The 21,190-nt window shown below is 41.4% G+C and overlaps 1 protein-coding gene across 2 annotated transcripts; it reads right to left on the bottom strand.

The window, feature by feature from the left end:
* Positions 1 to 1,422: 1,422 nt before the first annotated feature.
* Positions 1,423 to 14,125, bottom strand: ETNPPL (ethanolamine-phosphate phospho-lyase). Of its 2 annotated transcripts, none has more exons than XM_079307324.1 (14): positions 14,096 to 14,125; positions 13,988 to 14,053; positions 12,086 to 12,204; positions 11,779 to 11,938; positions 10,835 to 10,909; positions 9,292 to 9,385; positions 8,092 to 8,208; positions 6,362 to 6,444; positions 5,639 to 5,864; positions 4,651 to 4,805; positions 3,831 to 3,920; positions 3,490 to 3,620; positions 2,529 to 2,596; positions 1,423 to 1,690 (listed from the first exon to the last, which is right to left on the bottom strand). In XM_079307324.1, the coding sequence occupies exons 2-14, from the start codon at positions 14,041 to 14,043 to the stop codon at positions 1,559 to 1,561; spliced, it is 1,506 nt and encodes a 501-aa protein (XP_079163450.1). In that variant the 5' UTR covers positions 14,044 to 14,053; positions 14,096 to 14,125; the 3' UTR covers positions 1,423 to 1,558. The 2 variants fall into 2 exon arrangements, with proteins under 2 accessions (XP_079163450.1, XP_079163451.1); XM_079307325.1 differs by having other exon boundaries at positions 14,091 to 14,097.
* Between the last annotated feature and the right edge of the window lie 7,065 nt (positions 14,126 to 21,190).

Genomic DNA, 21,190 nt, shown 5'->3' with positions numbered 1-21,190 from the left:
AGCCTAGTCAGTTCTGCCTTGGCATGGGGACAACAGCCAGCTCAAACTGAAGTTACCTCCCTCAGTAAATAGGTGCTACTGAAGAATAAAATTAAAACAAAAAAGCCTCACCTCTTTGGGGTTTTAATTACAAACAAGAGATTTATTTTTATGGAAGAATTATTCAAGGATCGTGAAACAGAAAACAAGCCAGCCTGAGGATGTTGGAAAGCATTACACCAGAAACATTGATATAAATGTAGTGAATTGTGGAAAACATGAAATTAGATAAAGTGCTCAATTTTCAGTCATATCAGTAGAATCATTAGCAGCATTTAGGAAACAGCAGAATTTAGGGTATTAAAATTGAAGAGGAAATAAATATATTTTGTATTTTTTTTCTGAAATACAAACTATTTGGAAAGCCCTCAAGTGTCCTCCATAGTATGGAGCTGTAAATGTATTAAGAAAGAGAAGCAGGGCTTGTGTGCTGTCACTGAAATTTTACACTGACAATGAGGAAAGTTGGTCTAAAGTGCCTGCAGCACAGATAGGCACTGGTTGCATGCATGGTTTATGCAACGGTCCTCTCCTTTTAGTAACCTATTCAGTGTTAGCATTTATGTGTCAGGATCCCATGGAACTCTTCATCACCACTGACAAAAAGTACCAGCACTGCTTTGACAGGATTAGTGATTCCCATGACTTTTGAAACAACTCAAATCCATGGAAATGCAAGCTGGGCTGTCCCTGGGGACCCCATTTTGAGACACCTTCAGGTTAAATTAAATCAATCATTGTGTCTGAAATGATATGTACTTGCACATTTTATAGACTGAATAGACTGATAGAATTCAATATATAAACTTCAGGGGAAAAAATTAAAATCTTACTATAAATATTTATACAAGTTGCTTTATTAATAGAAAATTAGATTCTTTATTTTCCTGGAATTTATAGTGAGAGTGCCCTGCATAGACATTGTGTCTCTACACATAGAGTTGTAGACTCTTAGTAGAGTATGGCTGACATTAGCAAAGCTGCTCCAATTTACATCAGCTGGGAATATGGTCCATAGGACCTAAGTTAGACTAGAAGATAATAATGATTTCTCAAGCATTGTTTAGTGAATTCAGCCATTAAAACATGGGAAGTAATTAACATCTCAATATTTTATATTGAAATTTAAAATATTGTAAAAATAGCATGTTAAGCATATCTTTTTAAACTTAATAGGATTGGCATTTGCTTTATGGCAGTTAAGCAAATCAGACTCTGCAAAATATGGATAAATCTGTAGTTTTCACCAAGTTTGTGAACCTATGTCACACTTGCTATCAGCACCAAGGTATTTTTGTATCACTTGTCCATTCTGTCACATCTAGATCTCAAGTCACATGGCACAGTTCTCATGTACCTAAAAAAGGTATTTTAAACCTACTGAAGCTAACAGGAATTCAGTCAGTTTATGAAAGGCATGACTAGGCTTCAAACAGATACTAGCATTCAGACTATTGCACTCTTCATCTCAAAAGCAAGATGGACACAAATTCAAACTGAATGAGAAAACTGTCCCTCTTCATGTTCTTATTCTTTTACTTGGCACTGAGCGCTTTTTTGAATAAATCCCATTTTCCTGTCGGCAGGCAGCTCCATTCACGTGGCTGATGCTTTCACTTGCACCTTCTGCTTGAGAACTCTCTTCAGTTGTCTGAAACAGAAAGGAGATGTCAGTGGAGGCATGTGTGTGTCAGCAGCCACTGGACCTAGTTCCCATTAGGCAGCTCTGCCTGACTCTCTGTTATTGCCACAACTTCTTAGTTCTGAAAGAAATTGAACTGATTGTGTAAAAATGTCTGTAAGAGTAGGCTTGCACTCCAAAATCAAGATGTATAGCCAATAACTCAGCAAGTCTCTGCTTAACTTTTACAGTTCTAGGCAGCTGAGCTTTGCATTCCCACCCCACAGCACCAGAAGCCCACCAAGGGGCAGCTCAGCAAGCTTTCCTGTAGAGAGGGTGACATGTTTTTAAGGGTGTGAGAAATTACATGTGATTTATCCAAAGCTGGGGCTGCAACCTAAGAACTCCTAATTTGGATGTGTGTCAGCCATTCATAATCAAAGAGCTAGGGTGGAAACAAAATCCTTGGAACTCTCTGAAAACTTGGACACCATCCAGGCTGCAGGCTTGCTTAGAAAGCCAAATATCTTTCAGTAGCATGTAATACCAAAACCAATAGTTGCTGACCACTGTGCTCATGACTTTGTGCAGCCCGAAGTCTGGCTGGTCTTGTTTGCACACAAGCAGATAAGGCAAGGGACTTGTCTATAACATGTTGCTGGTCTGGATTACTCAGCTCTTTTTAGATTTACCCAGTGAGACAGGGTAAATCCTCTCAGGTTTCTAGCAGAGAGTTACTCTCTGAGCTCAGTTTCAAGGCACAGAGCCACTCACCCTATATAAATGAAAGCATGCCCTACCAAAGTAATTTACACTTGCTTTGCTAAACAGTTATCTGAAACAGAGTTTAGAAAGAAATACAACATACTTTTCTTTTACACTGTACATTTGTAGATGCATTATTTTCTGCCTTCATTCCAGTGGCCTCTTCCATTTCTGAAAAAAAGCAATAAAATAATTAAATTAAAAAGAAGGGGGGGTAAATGAGCATATTGTGAATTTAATAAGCATACCATAGCTGGCTGAAGTAAAAAAATCAGCTATTCCTCTGGGCATTTATCACACAGAAGAATAACTGAAGAGTGATGAATACTTCCTAAAACATTTTTTGAGGCAATGTGATTAATCTATCAGGACTGTCTAGCTTGGGGGTATTTAGAAAAAAAAATAAAATTAGCAACTCAACTGTAGCAGAGGGTATCAGAGAGACCTTTCAGAGTGGAATTCTGCCTTTATCCAGCAGATTCATAGAAGTTTAACTTTAGTTCTTATATCCTCAGAAGATGGAAGCATTTAATGTATAACATGCTCCAAGAGCCCTCATGCTAACAGTATAAGGGATGCTATTTTCCCCTGGGCTGGTCCTCAGGTTAAAAAAAAAAAAAAAAAAAGAGCCTGAAAACTTTCAGGCTAAATTTGAGTGAGACAATCATATTCCAGCGAGCTAATTAAAAAACAAACAAAAAGAAAAAAAAGGAAAGGTAGAGCACATTATGGAAAGTTACACCAGTGTATCTGCAGTGCCTTTCAGGCCTGTGCTGAATTAATATATTTGCTCCTTAACAAACAGCATATGTGACCAGAAATGAGTAATAACATTAAGTCTGTAAGAGAAAGGCTCAAGAGCAGGATTTTACCTAAAAGTTTGGATGAAGTACATATATGGCTTTGTATATATTTATAGTAATTGGCATTAAGGACAGCAGTTTGATGAATGGTAAATGCAGTTGATTACTTTCCCTTGCATGTAATGCCCTAGGCTATGATGGTGTTCCACTGGGAAATGAAAAAAGAAGAGTATTCTTCTTGGAGCCCGGAAGCACACATACCTGTAAGAAGTGCATCAAGTGTCTCCACTGCGTGTTTTGCATCTTCCATTGTGAAACACATTGGTGGTTTAAATTTTAAGATATTTCTATAGGGTCCATCTGCACTAAGAAGGATTTGACGCTCTTTCAGTCTGTGGAAAGAGGAAACCTCTGTCAGACACTCATATAAAACTGTGCTGTGTCCTGTTAACTTCCTTCAAGCTGAGACAGGTTTTGAAAGTGTTCTTTTTTTAATACTATGTCACCAAAATCTACAAAAATGGAAAATAAAATTGATGCCTGACTGGTGGAGAATATTAGGAGGGTTTGATCACTGCACAAAGTCTTTAGGAACTACTTACTTGTAAATAAGATGAAGAGCTTCAGCCGTGGCTGGTGTTCGCTTTTGCTTGTCTTTCACCAGATCCACTCCAACAAACAATCCAACACCCCTGGAGTAGAAAAGAAGAGTATAGACAAGTGAAATCCAGTGTCAGAGACCCAAACCTTCTCCTGCAAATGCAATACCTTTCTAACAGTCCCTAACAACTGTAATTCCCTTCCTCAGAGCGTAAATGTGGGAAGGAACATGAGAGAGGAGACTTTGGTCACCTTTTGGCAACATCACACAATCAAATGGAATGACAGATATTTCTGGATAAATAAATTTACCTGCCTTATTAAGGCTACATAGCCAGATAAGAATGACTGAAGAATTTTCTTTCATGCTTAGCCTGAAAATCACAAGCCAAGGAGACAAATAATGAAAAAAAAAAAAGAATTATAAAAACCCCACAACCCAAATACCTGAAGGTAATTATCAATGGTATTAACATGAGATGAGGAAAATCCATTGTAACATCTCCCAAGGAAACAGACCTGAGATTTGAACAAGGTCTACATGATTACAGCAGTAATGAAAACTTGTTTATTGCATGTGGATGGCTCTTTCTCCTATTCTCCCAGAACTTTTCTACTGGCTATGCTTGTAACTAATCAAGCAGATGGATAGAAAACTTTTTCTTTAAAAAAATATTGCCTTACAATACCAGTTTTGAGTAATCTATTTTAAAAGAGAGCTGTAACGAAATCATGGCATATTTTTGTGTTCCACTGACACCAAGCTTATTGCTTTTTCTAGCATGGTTACTTTCTTCTCTGACATTGCTGTAATGCACCCACCTGATATCTCCCACTAAGGGATGTTTTTCCTTTTGCTCAGCCAGCAACTCCAGGAGATAATTTCCTACCCGTGTGGCATTCCCTTGGAGATCTTCTTTCTCTATTACATCCAGCACAGCCAAGCCAATGGCACAAGACACTGGATTGCCTCCAAACTAACAGCAAAGACAAAACAAAACATATAATCAAGATACAAACAGTTATCTGTGGCTATTCATGTTGTTTTTGTTTGCCCTCTCCTGCTTGGCATGTCATGAGGAAAGATTGAAAAGGTGGGGATTTTGTGTCATTCAGGCTGTGGAATACCATCCCCTACATTTGGGTAAGGGAAGGGCTCCCTCTTCCTCTGCTTCAGGTTGCAGTAATTTGAAGATTTCAGGACTGAAGAATTCAGATGGTTGCACATCTGGGCAAAATGCCCCTGGGAAGAACAGAGGGTGATATATTTTGATCCAGAAAATAAAAACACCATTTAAAACGGGGGAAATCATGGTAGCTGGAAAGAAGGCTGAGTCACAGGAGCCAAAAGAGGGCTCAGTAAATGAGAAGACTGAACCTCTGTGGTTACAGATTAAATGTTTCCTGTTAAAGGGTCACTGGTTTTTTAGGTGTCAGTTGCAGAGCAAGGTCTGCCATGTCATGAGCTCCACCAGTACAGAGCCTATCCTAGAAAATGGAATTTTACATCATCAACATTTCACAGTGGGGAGAGAAAGACATAAGGAAGAATTTATATGTATGGATGCGAGCTAAGATGCATGACGTGCCAGAGAGCTCGTGGTGTTCCATATGATGATGTAACACTTGATACAGAGCATATTTCAAAGCTTTTCCACTTGCTTTTAGACACTAGACTGTGGCTGACTCAAGCTCTTAGTAATGTGATGCAGTGATTGTTGCAGATGTTATCTGGATCACCTGGAGAACTTCTAACTGCTAAATGCAGACCAAAAGAAATAAAAAAGTAAAGCTGCCCCTACGAACTTACTGTATTGAAATACTCCAGTCCAGAAGCACCAAAACCTTCAGCAATTTCCCTTGTTGTGACCACACAAGACATAGGGTGTCCATTGCCAATGGGCTTTCCCATGGTGACAATGTCAGGCACAAAGTCTTCACCTTGCAGCTGGAATGCCCAAAAATGCTTCCCAACTCTGCCAAAGCCAACCTGGACCTCATCAGCTATGAACACTCCACCTGCTGCACGCACGTACCTGAAAACAAACACAATACCTGGAAAGTCTGCAGAACACGGGAAGGCAATCAAGGACAAGGCAGCCTGCATCACAGAAATTCTGCAGTGTGAGACCAAGTTAGGAAAAAAAGGAAGAATACCGTTACAGCTATTTTATAGCTACGAAATTTTTAGTATGCTACATGTTAAGAAAAAAAAATAGACATTTTAATGCCAAATTAGGAGTGCTGTAGGAGTACTGCAATGGTACTGTAGGGTTATAACTGGTTTAGCTTCATCTTCCATCAAACTTATGACTGAGGATTAAAGATATGAAAAGAATGGCAATCATCTAGCTAAAAAATTAGCTGATATTCCATAAAAATAATGGAACTGAAATCATACTCTTCAGTAAGTAGAAATGAACCACAAGAATAGGAGAGGTTAATAGCTGAATTGATTAGATAAGTTGATAGTGACAAAAGTAATTTCTTTGTTTAATTTCCCCGTTACGCCCTTGTGAAGTGCTGTACGTACTCTGCCACTTTCTGGAAATAGCCCACAGGTGGAATTACTTGGCCTCCACAGCTCTGCATGGATTCTGCTATGAAGGCAGCAATCTACAAGAGACAAACTCATGTGAGAGCTGTGTTCATCTACTTGGCCTTGGCAGAGACATCTAACAGTCTAGAAATAGATGTTTAAATGTGGGCCTTAATTTAATCACCCAATGGGCTGCACAACTGAGAGCTCTTGAAAGCAGCTATGGCTAAAGGATTTATTAATTTTGTAATTGGAGTGCCCAAATTTGCAGTAGCCAAGGTCACCTTTGCAGCCTGATGGGAAGGGAAGGATCTCCATGTTGATTTGGATGATGCTTCCTGGTGTCAGTGGATGCTGGATTAGGCTCCTGGAATCTACATAAATTTATTTTAAAATTCCAGTTTACAGGAGACACGCAACAGCATGTATCATCTTCCCTAATAAGCTAATAAAGCTTGCAGGTATATCTGGGATTTTGTTTAATCCTGATCACCAGGTAGAGGGGGGTGGAAGCTGACTTGTAAGATGATCTGTGGCTAGCTTTTGGGCACCCCTGCCTAATGCAAATAACTACACAAATAACATGTCAGCACGAGGCACTTGACAAAAGAAGAGAAAAATTCTACAGCTGAAATATTTCCAGTTGCTAGGAATGAAAAAGAAAGTTATTTCAAGTCAGGGAGGGTAAGAGCAGCAGATCAGACACACTGGAACATCAAAATTCATTTCTTGCCAACAGCAGCCATCTATGCAGCAGAGATACAATATTACCCCAAGGTCTCAGCATAAGTCTGCTATTTAAGGGGTTGCATCCCCACACCACTCTGAACCCCTCCCAGAGCATCAAGAGGTCTCTGTGCTGGTGCAGTCTTCCTGGAAACAAGCCGGGCAGTAAGGTGTAAAGCACCGTGCGCTACGTTTGAGCACACGGCCAAAGAGCATCCCACTGCATGTGAGCCTTAGCCTTTAGCACAGCTTGTCCTGCCACAGGTCTATGCCACCAAAACCTAAGAAATGTGCAAAAGGAAACAAGGGAAGAAAAAACAAAACTATCCGTTAGTAGAGAATAAAAAAAAAGTTGATGAAGAAACTAAAAGAGAGGTGATGTAAGTGCATTGGACTAGAAGAGAATATGTTCCAGTCTCCACTGAAGTCTCCTGGGACTTCAGCAGGTTTTGGCCCTACAAGTCTCAACACACTAATGCCATAAGGTTAATATGTGTTTTAGGTACATCTGTTCAGAAATTTTTTATCAAGGTCATACTGTGTATGACTGAAAGTTTCACATGACTTCAAAATTAGCTTAACCTAACAGGCTCAGAAATGTAATATAAAGATTTCATCCAACAGATTTCTCCATGTCCTGGATTTTTTTTTTTTATATCCTTGCTAGAATTTGTGATGTAGTTTCTCAGCTAACCTCAAACCTTTCCCTATGGTATTAACAATCTACCAATTCAATGCATAAAACAGGAAATTTAACAGCTTTAATTGTAGCTTATATACAACAGTATTATTGTTCCTTTCACTGATGCCTAGAAAAATTATCATAACAGCATCAGATAAAAAATGGCCCATTTTGAACAGAATCCATCATAGAAAAATGAAGGGAGAGGGAAGCTCGTGAAATTGGGGAAGAAACAAGTCCTTAGTTGCCTGTTAAATGCCCCCATGGAATAAAAAATAGATGGAGCCTCAGCATTTCCAGAGCACAAAACACATACCTTGCGTCCATTCTTCTGTGTTTCTTCAATAATCTTTTTCACCTCTTCAGCATAAGCACTTGCTGGATCTGGGTGGTCTTCCCTGTATTTCCCCCTGTAGATATCTGGAGAAGGAGCCTGAAAAGACCAATTTTTTTGTTTTTTTTAATGAGGGCAATCCTTCTATGAAACATTTACTTTCTTTTCTATTGCTTCACTTTATTGGCTTTCCACACAAATAGGGAATAAGAGTTAGTACAGCCTGAATGTTGGCTTTGAATTGCAAAAATGCTTACTGTAGCTTAAACTCAATCTGGGCCTGTCAGGCCTTCAACATTACTGAATGCAGCTATTGTAAGAACCATCATCTACCTCATCCACCTTTCAAGGCCATCATTCCTCTCCCAAGAGACAATAATGAGTACCCATCCACCACCTGATTTCAGATTCGTGCAGAAGATCCATTTCTGCCACTGGACAGTAGGGTTTTCCACTCTCCCACTTTCCTTCCAGAATTTTAGTCATGGTACAAATCTGTGTGACATTCAAGCTTCTACAGATGGTGTTAGGGAAGGTTCAGTAACTAAGAGAAAGGAAGTGGTATAAAAAGGTGGACACCACTTTGGCAGTGTGGTTAACACAAGGATCTAGAAATAGGAAAGGCCTGCTTGTTGTACATTTCTGGACTGAGAAAAATTGTTGTCTTTTTAAAATACAAAAATTCATGTGAAAAATCATTCCCTTGGACACTCATGAGTCCTAGCCCCAAATTTGTGTAAACTTGTACAATCTGCCTTTTCAGTTTTTGGAACTAGACTCAAAGTCCTGCATATCTTTAATCAAACTAATGCAATGGATATTGGCTAATTCCATCAATCTGGGTAGCTATACAATAAAGTGACTAGGAAAACCTATAGCACAATGAAGGAAATCAGCCCTACAGCTGAAAACCTTAGAAATCCAAAAGCAAACAATTTTGCTGTATTTATTCCACTGAAATCAGCCAAGTATATGTACATTTGCATCAGCAAAACAGAATGAAAGTATATTTACACCACAAGTGGGTAACTCAATATGCTGCATAATAGGCATAAAAATGACAAAAAAGGCAAAATCAAAACAAAGCAAGGTAAAGCAAAGCAAAACAAAACAAACACAAAACCCACAAACAAACAAACAAACAAACCAAAGAACCACAAAACAAACCAAAACCATACTTACCACATGCACATACTCCTTCTTGCTTTCCTTTCCCAGCTGATTAAATTTATAGGGACTGATGTCAATCAGAGATGTAACATGGCCATGGTAAGCGCTGTGTGAGTGTTAAATATCCAAGTCATTTTTCACCAAATGTATAGAAGAGCCAAATTTACAACTGTGCCTATACATGATCCAGAATAGCAACTGTATCTGCAACACAGTAGCATCGTTTGTGAAGGGATCTGGATTTAATTTACTTAGTCTTTCTCTCAAAGACAATATGAAATTGCTGTTGACTTTAATCCACTAGCAAGACTGGAAACAGGATAAAATCAAGTGCCAACATGGGGACAGACCAGGATGATGTCTGGACTGCACTGACTTCAAGGTGGCTGCCCTAGCAGCCTTACCTAGAGCTGAAGGGTGTGTCTAGCTCCTTCATTTCCAACCCATGGGCCCCACTCTGGCCAGCCCAAGCTTTGTAAGCTAGACCCCAACACCATTGTGAAAACTCTCAGGAGTGTGCATTGCATTGAGAAGTGGGGACCTCAAGCAGCAGCAGCCCACCTCTGCTGGATCTGAAGGCACTGCAGGCGAGAGGGGTTGGCAGAAGCTACTGTCAGGAAAAGGATATTGTTTGAATACAAATGTTTTATACTGCAGAGTATGCTAAAGCTAGTTACTTTTGAGGCCAACTGACTTAGAAATGAGGAACCAGAGCATTTTGAGCCTAAAGCATGTAGCATTTTATTAAGGGACAAATAAACACGTCCGTTCTGCTGTAAACTGAAGAGAAGCAAACCTCAAACCAAAGACATATGATTTCTTAGTAGAACACATATAGGTTAGTGTGTTGCTTACAGGGGTCTGAATATAGCTTAGTCAAACAAGCTTTGTGCTGTTCAGAGACATGTGCCCTTGCATTTGCTCTGGCTGGACTTTCTAACCACAATCTGAGAAGGAAATGGAACACTACAGCATCACCACACCTACAGCTGCATCTTGGATAGGAAAATCATGAAATGTGGTCAGTCACCTACCTACCCTGTGGCTGGCAGCCTCTCAATGCTTCCTGATTTTGCAGCCACTTGGTTTTGTGTGCATACTTGTGTTCACTGAATGAGAGCTGAGCATCATTGCAGCTCTGCTGCAGAGCTTTCTTTGTGACCACTGATTATTTATTTGTGCAAAATTAAATATGACAAGCAATGTGTGATGAACAGAAAGCCCTTTTCCAGAGCAGCTCAGTTGCCACTCACAGCTTTTGAAACCAACATTGAAGTCTCTGGCCTGAATTGCTTTGCGAATCTGTGGGAAATGCTGTCTAACAGGTGACTGACCTTCCGGGGTGACCAACAAGCTTATTTTTCAGAGATCTTCAAAACTTGTGTTTATCCAAATGTGAAAAAGGGATTTCCTGATCTGTTCTAACACAAAAGCAACAAAGCTTTTCTTTCAGCAGCCAGTGGAGTACAAACAGCAGGGGGTTGCTGCAAAGCTGCTTCTGAAGTAATGGCAGGAGTTGCTGGCTCTATTCACATAAGCCACTCTCTGTACTTACTTTTCCAGGGTGATCACATCTTGGTGCCCTCGGTACTGCCGAGCCAGTCGTAAAGCAAGGTCATTTGCTTCAGACCTGCATAATAAGAGATACAGCAGCATACCAGTGAAGAAGCACTTCCAATCAAAGGCTATTCCGACAGAAGACAAGGCATGGGACTCACGGATATAACAGATCAACACTGCAGACTCTGTTACTCTGCAGATCACAATGCTAAGGTTGAGACTCTAAGTGCCATGTAAGGGGGCAAAGATAAAACAGCCCTTTGTACAAACAGTAAACAAAGAGAATGCTCTATTTCCCTCCCCCAGATTGCCTGCAGATATTTACCTCCCCTTGGTACAAAGGAGGCCGATTTGCAGCTGATAGCACAATGCAGCCACCAACCCTCAAAAAACACTGCTCCATCTCCCACACGTCACTTCCGTGTTCTCCCCAGTGCTTGCACCACCACATATCTGCACCCTGGCAGAAGACTCAAGCTTCCAGCCTCATCTGTCACTGCTCCTATGCTCACAGTTCCCTGCAGGTTGTCTGTTTTGGACATGGAAGTGGTCACAGACTACTAAACTGCCTAAAGAAGACTAACTTGTTTCCAAGGTTATATGTCAACCTACAGATGGCATTCATCAGTTTGTACATAACATTCATCAGTTTGCAGAATTTCCTCTTGCTTTTTTGCTGTTTTCACTGTTTTGTTTTTTTTTTACATAGCACTCTGCAGGCCACTTTCATGTTTTGGCTCTCTTTCTTTGAGTCATTTGCACCATGATAAGTGCAAACAGGAAATAAGTTTTGATCAGTGCTAGATAAATTTTTGTTGAATGTTACTAAGTCCTACTTAGTAAGATTTAGACGAAGCTGTCATGAGTGTCTGTCTCAAACATGAGAAAAATAGACATTAAAAAACCAGCCACATAAAAAAAAGTACAATTCAGACCTACCCAGAGTTAACAAAATAGCAAACAGAGAGTTTCTCAGGCAGGGTGGCTGTGAGACGCTGTGCATACTGAACAAGGTTGTCATGCAGGAAACGGGAGTTTGTATTGAGCAGTTCCATCTGTTTTGTTGCAGCCTTTATCACGTATGGATGGCTGTGGCCCACTAAAGAAGAAAATAATTAGTTATTACCAGCAAGCAGTCAATTACTGAACCACGAAAGGACGTTCAGAGAAGCACTTGGAAGAAATGTGTCCTGATCCCTAATGGAAATTAAGGAATTGAAGCAGTCTCAAAAGTTATGCTGCTTACCATGTGCAACGTTGTTGATGCAGTCTAAGTATTTTTCTCCTTTCTCATCAAACATATATTGGCCCTGAGCACGGACTATCTTCAGGGGGTCTTTGGCATAGAAGACTTTGCAGGAAGGCCTAAAACATAATAAACATAACACCATTTTAATTTTCTCTTTTTTCCCCTTCCCTTGAGTGTTGAGGGGATTGATTTTTTGCAGCACTAGAGACAACTGTCTCCTCCTGCAAAAAAAGCTTATGAGTCATTCAGGTGGTGATCAAGCAGGGGCTCCTGCTCCTGGTGAAAACCCATGCACTTCTCCCAGCACAGTGGGAACAGAAGCTGGTCTTTAATAAGGGTGTTTTCAAATTTTGACTCTGCCTGCAATTGATTTCACAGGAGAGCAGTGTCTGTACATCGTTCCAGTTCCTTATATGTCCTGCCGTGTTCCTAGGCTGTAGCTCTGCTTGTTTACATGCCTTACAGACATCTATGGCCAAATAACTCTCTGGGACTAAAGTAAGCTGTTAAGTACTGTTTCATACTATAGCCAAAAAATCATTACACAACAGATGACTGTAGCATATAGAGGTCACAGTCAAGAACAAAACACTAATGCCTTGCAGGCTTTATTTTCAGAGGTGCTGAGCAAGTCCTAAAACCCTCACCCTGTCTGCTTTAGATAAAATCTTCAAAAGCAGCATTTATAAACATCTAAATCACACTGACTTCCAGGAAAACCCAAGCTCCTTATAAAATTAACCAAAGTACTCTTTAAACACTCTTTTTTCCTTTCTTCCCCACCAACCCCCCCACCCCCCTTTCTTTAGAGAATGTGCCAGCTATGTAATTATATTGAATGATATTACCGAGCAGAAGGAAAATCTTCTGAATATTTAGCAGTTTTTATATGACCTTGTTTCCAGGTAAGTCTGAAATTATTGTTGGGTATACTAAGGTTATGAACTTGTAAAGTCACTTGTAAATGTGACTCCTGGATAGTGAAGTAGTTTGCTTTCTCTCTCACAGCTTCTAGCCCTGTTGCATAGATCTTTTCTGACATCTTCAGCTATTTCTCTGCTATATTTTGAAAGCAATGTCCATCATCATTGGCCATTTCTTGACTACTAGTTTTTTCCTCTAACCTATCAGTTCATTCTATTAAAGTTTTTCTTTGTCCACCCAGCACTGCTCAATCCTACAACCATTGCACAGGCAGGGCTCCCTAATAGTGAGTTGGCCCTAAAAAGTGGTTGATTTTCTGTGTTTGTGTGGTCATGACTTCAGGGAATCTTTTATGAGTTATGAATCTTTGGTAACCTTTCTCTACATGCTACATATTTAAGATGTGATCAGAAAAATAGTTGTGTTTATACAGCCTGGACTCACTTTCCACTTGGCAACATCTACTGAAGAAATCATTAAAGCTGCACATCCTGTAGGAACTAACGCTGCCATACGGAGGGATCAGATACGTGCACAGCCAGGACTACCGCTCAGGACACAACCTCTGGCAGCCTTCCCGCACGTCCCTCAGTTAAACTCAGCTTAAGGAACAGCAACAGGTTCATTCAACAGACACGGCTGATGTGCAGGTGCATGCACAAAAAACCCCTGCGCTGTTTCGTTTTACACATACACCTGGGTACCACATTCTGGCTGCCCGCTTTGATCTGCTGGAAAAGTGAATGATGCGTTTGATGGATGTGCAGTGTAGGGAATTCCCGAGACCTGCCAAGACAGAGGGACGGCAGGTCCTGTGTGTGTCCATGTCCCCATCCCCGCTGGGTCTCGCCGAGCAGAGCAGCCCTCGGGCTGGGTCCGGACGAGAGCTGTCACTAGAGCTGTCACAGACCTTTCTCCCCCTCCTCCTCCTCCTCCTCCCCTCTGCCCCTCTCCCGGCCCCGCCACTGCCCCTACCCGATGTGCTTCCTCCGAAGGGCGAGGGTCTCCGCCTTGCTGTAGAGCTCCTCCATCCCGCCGGCACGGGAGAACACGGCACGGCACGGCACAGGAGAACACGGCACGGCACGGCACGGGAGAACACGGCACGGCACGGCACGGTCCGTCCGAGCCGCCCGAGGGTTCCCCGCCTCTTATGCCGGCGACGGCGGCGGCCAAACCCCTCCTCCCCGCGTCCGTGCCTCCCGCCTTCCCCGCGGGACGGGACAGGACGGGACGTCCCGTCCCCACCGCTCCCCCATCCCCCTGGGTTTTCTCTTCGGGCGACGCGTGTTTGCTGTCGAGCTGAGGCGGGCCAGCCGCGGGTGAGTCCTGTGCCTTGGAGTTTTGCTGGTTTCTCGTTTTTGTTTTTTCCCTAGGGGTGCAGACCGGCACAGGGTCGCGAAGCAGCCGGCTGTGGTGCGTGGGGCGGGTGCTGAGCTCCCACGCGCGATCCTGCCATTCCTGCCAGCCCTCTCGGTCAGCCTGGTGGCCACGGCGCCACTGCCACAAACAGTCGGGAGGGGGGGAGGAACACAAAGCGGATTATTTAATCAAAATCGGGGTCATAATTCAATGTCCTTCTCTGCCTCTGATGTCCCAAAATCTGCTTGTGAGAGTAGGCTGAGGTATTACTTGTATAGGTCCATCAAAGCCAGTATCAGTATTTTCACATTTCTTATAAAGCGAGGCAAATTAGTAAGATCTATGGTTTGCCAGGGTTTGTACATGTATGTAGAAAAGAGCCATGGTGCTCAAATACATTGGTTCACTCTTAGATCTCGGCAACATCTAAATATACCTAGTCCTTGATCACGTTGTAACCACAGAAACAATACAGAAGTGACTTGCTCGAATGTAGCATTTCTTCATGGTTGCACTTGATGCCCATCTCGCTGGACATGAAAGCCCACAGAGAAAAGAGGGGAGAATAAGACGGGGAGGGAAGGACAGAGTTCACATCGAGAGGCATCACATTACAAAACAGCGAAGCTGCTGGTGGATTCCTCAGATTTACCTTCTCCCTGCCGAGCACGCACCGTCTCCTCTGGAGGCTGCTCCTCGAGCTGCGTGAGCAGACAGCAGAACACTCGCCCACGGCCCTGCTACCCCATCTGTAGCTCGTCTGTGCCACCTGCAGCACTATGTTTGGAAGAGTTTTCAGAGAGCATATGTAAAGCCACACAATTTCCTGTGCTGATGATACTTTTTCTTGATCAGTATCCAGCAAGTCATCCCAAATTCTGCAGATTGAAGAAACACACTTCCTGATTTTTTTCTTTTTTTTTTTCCCCCTTAGCATCTCTGCCAACAAGCCACCTTTCTGCTTCTCTAGACAGCACTTCTTTCCATCCAGTCATTTACTTGAGTTTCCTCAGTGTTAAATTTGAAGCTTTGGCATTCCATACTCCTGTTCCATTGGAAACCTTGCCTCACCAACCAACAGAGCAGCAGAAGTCATAGCAGCTCTACCTCTGTGTCCCAGCAGAGACAGCTGCTGCCTGTCTTCAGTGTCCTGTCCAGGCAGAAAGACTTAAAAAGACACTAAGGATTGCCAAAACTGTCAGCTAGGGCAGTATTGTACAGGCAATGAGGAAATTAATTGATGGGTCCTCAAGAAGAGAGCAGCCATTTAGATCTGCTAAGATCCAAACAGAGCCAAGGCTAGAGCCTGTCAGGAATGCTCTCTGCAATGCTTTTGCATTTTGCCTGCATCTCTGAAAACTGGGCACTCATATTTAGCACAGGGTAGATGCAGTTCAAGTTGTACTTAGCAGCAATCCCTTTGTACCAGCAATGTACAGAAGGGCTGGGGCCAGGCAGCATCCAAGTCTGCCAGTCCCAAGGCATTTCAGGAGAGATGGTTTTCCCACACTGGGCTGGTGCCTGCCCTCTGTCGGTGCTGAGCACAGCCTTGTCCCTTCCTCCAGGGCTGCTGCCGATGCCAACACTAGAAAATTAGAGCTGTTTATGGTGATCTGACTGGTCTTGATTATGCAGAAACGCTGGACCAGAAACAGATTGAAGGGATGTGCAGAATCCTGGGCTGCTACTTCTTTAGAAGCATGCACTTGTGTCAGGGCTTTAGTTTTAGGCTTAGCAAAAACAAGTTTGCTCCCAGCTAGCTTAGTAACTACGTGAAGCAATAGCAAACTTCACCAGGAAAGCTTGAAGTGGCAGGTGAAGTAGAAGGGGGAGGTTTTTCTCAAAACAACCTTCAAAGCCATTAAAAGGGACTTAATAATCATGGAAATATCACTCTCTGTCAGCTCCTACTTCTTCACACACATTCAATGTGTGAGCAGAAGCAAGCCTACCAAGCCTCATGTGTGGAGTCTCTCCTAGGACTGACAGAGACCCTGACCCAGACACAGGCCTTTGCAACACCACTTGCCCTCATAATGCCATGCAGTAAATACTGGCAGCTCTCTATCCCTGATAGATAGTAGGATTAAAATAGTTTATTTTTTTCCCTAAAATACTTGTGTTTTAGTAAAAAATCAAAAACTCAAACCAAAACATGCTGTTTACTCCATCCTGCTCTGTTTGCTTTACAAACATTTTAATTTACTTTTTTCCACACTTGTTTACGGGCTCTGTCCTGGCATGGTACCAGAAACCAGCAGCCAGGCTTCCTGTGTGAAGGATGAAAAGGAGTAAATATTTCTAACAGTTACCCAAAATATCTGAACAAGGTGCCTGTGGCTACCTATTCAACTGCAAAGGAGTTCCTCTAAAAAACTATGTATTGCTGCTGCATCTTGAGAAGTAAAGCCATTGCAGATGGATTTGCTGTGGAAGTTGATCTTCACTGAAGATTTTTCAGTACAGAAATTTAAAGATGGACAAGCCATACCTGTCTGGACCTTCTCAGAGACAGGCAGCTGCTTGGCATTTGCTTTGGAAGGGGAATGGACTTGCCTGTGAGTTCAAGCAGTGACCAGTCCAGCAGGGCCCCAAGTCAGTTAAGGGTGTGTTTTCAACATTTGTTTTTATCAGTTCTATCTCAACCAGAATCAATTATCTCACAACGATTTTTATATACCAAATAGAAGAGAGATTGTAAAAGCTGGCAAAATGTCACTAGATACTTGTTAGCTCCAGGAGGGAGCAGTCAAAGGTGATTTCAAAAAGACCTCGTGACAGCTCTGCTTAGGTGTGGGCACTTTGGAAACTCAGTCAAGCTGTAACCTGCACATAAAAAAACAATCAGGATATTTATTAGCTATTGAACATTCTGTCTGGGTGCAAGCACATGAAAAACACCCTGCATCCTGGTTATGTGACAGGAGCTGTGTCTGCCTTTGATCTGGGAGATCAACTAAAGCAGCTTGAGTACAGCTATATTAGCAGACAGTGATTTCTCTGAAGAGGTTTGTGTATACTATTTTCTGAACTCTACTGGTCATATATATATATATATATGTATAAACACATGTTTATATATGTTCAAGTAGACACATGAAGACATATATAAATACATATATACATCCAGATGGAATACTCACAGGGTATTCTACTTTCCCATCTCCTAGATGCAGTAAAAAAATACAGTGGACTCCCACAGTAAACCACTGTATTTTTTTACTGCATCTAGGAGATGGGAAAGTAGAATACCCTGTGAGTATTCCATCTGGAAATTTCCAGAAGCTAACGGAAGAGAAGACAAATTAGTAACCCTGGGAAGACAGAAAGACTGCGTGCAGCAACATGATTTAAATGTTTTGGCATTCCCTTGTTTTTTTGTTGCTTTTTTTTTTCTTTTAATATTTGGGTGCAGTTGTCACTACTTGCTGGAACACGAAATGCTTTGAGAGCTCCTTAGGTTTTTTGGTTTGTTTTCTTAAAAACATTTGTGTGTGATTATTATAATTAAACCACATGGTGAAGCTGTGTGAGATGAAGACATAAAAAGTCACTTCTGTTATTTTTTTAAATTTGGGTAGGTATTAGCAGGTTTAGTAGGTCCAGAAGGCAGAGTTGTATAATAGCCTTTAATAATGGCATTTAATTAAAATGCCATTAAAAAGAAAAAAAAGAGGCAGAACTGGCAGGCATTTCACATGGAGTCCTGCATGTGCTTTGGCACATCACAGGACTATGAAGGAGGCATGTGAATAGGAGGTAATGCTAGAGGAAAGCCACGTCCCATGGGTGCAATAGGGTGTGAAGGCTGTAAGATATTGGTTACCTGAGGTTTGGCTCTAAAGCATCTGAAGCTCTAAAGGGAGCACAGTAATGAAAAATAACAGGGATGCTGTGAAAGCATGGAATGGGAAACTCAGAGGGTGTTGGCTCTGGCCGCAGTTCGGAACACACGTATTAGTGTTTTGGCAGGACACCTAGAACTGCATTTCTCTACGAAAGCAGAAGAAAGGAGAAAGATGGAAGCAAGAAAAGAGCAAGAGAGGCCACAGCAGAAGCAAGGACATCACCTGGTCAGGGCTGCCCAGCTGAGGTGACAGCAGCACCTGCAGCCCTCAGAGCCCTCAGCCTGGCAGAGCAGTGCACGTCAGGCTGGAAGTTCCCCTCCTGGAAAGGGAGCAAAGGTATTTTCAGTCCCTCCAAGAGCCTAAAACAGAGCTAGGCAAATTAATGGACATTAATGGGGATTAGCAAGAGTTATTAGGAGAGACCAGACCTCTCCACCTACAATTCCCTCCCACCTATAGTGACTGTTTTGAGGTGATAGAAAGTGAAACAGTGTGGAGTGTTCTGTGACATATTTAGTGCTTTAGATAATCCAAACATTTAAATAATGTATTGAAGAAATTACAGCTGCTCTCCAGTGTTTTTAAAAATCTTTTGTTCAGGGAGACTCCTAACATATGTCTTCTTAAACCATATACCATTTTGTAATAATTATTATGTTCCATCATTTCTGAACAAGCTGGATCTGTGGAAAAGAGACCCTCACATTTTCTAGCTTTCACTGTTACTTGTGACACTGCCTGTGCACATCTTTATTTCTCAGCTGTTCAGGATAATTTTTCACCTTCAGAAATACAGAAAAGGGAGACTGTTGATTTTCAGCTTTATTTCTTTAGATCCCAGGCTGCCTCTGAACTTGCCTAAGCAATAATTTCAACTTCTGGTTCATACACAGAAGCCTGCAACTTTCCCAGAGTGAGGAAAGGCTCTAAGCTTTGCAGTAAAACTTCTCCCTTACATAATTTGTGGATGCTTGAAGCCTGTGCGGCCTGTTTAGAAAAGATAATGAAGGGATACTGCTTTGAAGGGAAAGGCACATTAAGAACATGAAGAGGAAGGTGAGTTTCACTGCACACGTGGCTGAGGCCCTGATTTTTGTGTGAATGTCTGACACAACTTGCTCTAGACTTCAAACTCCAGGTTAGCACAAAGCAGCATACATATTTTCCAATCCAGACAGACTAGAACACTTTTTTGCACCAACATTAAGAGCTTTATAACTATTCAAAATCAGCACCAATGGTTGGATTAATATTTTAATAATTACACACTTTTTACATTATGAAAATAAATCATAAATAGTGTAAAAATAATTCTGAAGATCAACTTCTCACAAGCAAGAAAAAAACCTGAAGTACAAAACAGAAAGAAAACAAAACAATATTCAACTGAAAAACAAGGAGAAATTTTAATAATAAAAACAAAAGCATGCTGTTTGATTGGGTTCAATTAAGTCAAGACCAGTGGCCACAAGAAAGTGGTAAATAATAACAAATTAAAATGGGTGATTAAAATCTTGCAATTCTTTATGCTACTCATCAAAAGAGGTCTTGTGACATATTTACAGTGCTAAGACACTCAAAATATTTCTAGTATTGATAATATGATGTTGACCCATGTATTTTTCCCCAAGTGTTGAAATCCTTGCAAAATTACTTTTCTTTGTATTTTTATCTCTTCTACTTCATTTATGAGACCATTTGCAATACAAAAATAACGGCACATATAGATGAACTTAAAAAAGTAAAAAATACAAATAAAAATATATAATATTTTCCAAAGGAAAAAGTCAGATACATACATCTTAGCAACATTTTTAAAGTTGTGTGATATTTTCCCAAACATGTACAATAATATAAGAATATCCACATATATGTTAACAATATGTAAAACATTCTTCCACCAACCCAACTCTCCATAATACTTCAGAGAAGTGTGCAAGTACCAATGGGATCTGGGAAATTCATACAATTTCTTTTTAAATAGAAACAAGTAAAACACTAACGGTCCCAGGTTAAGTTAAGGCCCCCTGCTTTCAAAGAAAATTCAATTTCCAAGCAGCATTGATAATTGGATGCATTTAAAAACAAAATGAAACAAAAACAACACTCAAAATCCCTTTTAAAATACAAACTCCACTTGTTCTGTAGAGTATCTTTTTCAGAAATTATGGTGGCAGGCACTTGTTTCTAACTGCATTTAATTAATCCAACCACCACATAAAATATTTTAATAACAGAGGGTGCAAGAAAACCTTCATTTGTACATTACAGCAACACTGACATCCATAAAAACAAATGGCAGAAAAGAAAAAAATAATCAGTGTTAGTTTTAATTCCAGTCACTGAAATAGAATTTTTGCAATGACTACAAATTAAACTTTCTTTTGACCACTATCTTTGCAGATGTGTTTTGTGTCTTTAGTGTGAAAATGTAGGAACCTCATAGCTAAAATACAGAGATTAAAAAACATAATTTAAGATGGTTAAGCAGCAGAGATAAGGGAATTTGAAGGGAAGAAGGGAACTTCTGCATGTCTTGAACTTCTTCATCACTTTAAATAAACAGGCTGACAGTATCTGCAGTTCTTACCAAAGTAATCCTGATATAGGCAAACCCCCCTGCTGAAGGTGGTAATATTCCCCAGGGTCCTTCCTCCTGCATGTCTCAAAGAGCTCTGCAAGGAGAGGATGCATCTCTGTCCCCTGGTCCTTGCTGGGATGGGGAGGCACAGCCAGGGGAGGAGCTCGCATGGCTGAGCCAGGTTCAGGAACGATCCCAGTTCTGGGACAACTCTCTCCACACCCATGGGGATCCAGGATCCCAGCCACATGGCCTGGCACAGCCCCAGCCTTGCAAGCACCACCCTCCCCTGGGGACCAAAGGTGTGATGATCTCACTTGGGGTTGCTTTGTCTCTCTGGTGGCATGACCAATGAACTGCTGATCACACACCCCGTCCATGGGTGCG

This window comes from Erithacus rubecula (genome assembly GCF_903797595.1).
Source record: "Erithacus rubecula genome assembly, chromosome: 5".
In the NCBI taxonomy this organism is placed as follows: domain Eukaryota; kingdom Metazoa; phylum Chordata; class Aves; order Passeriformes; family Muscicapidae; genus Erithacus; species Erithacus rubecula.
Note: the sequence above shows the minus strand (reverse complement) of the source record. Positions and strands in the feature narration are given on the sequence as shown.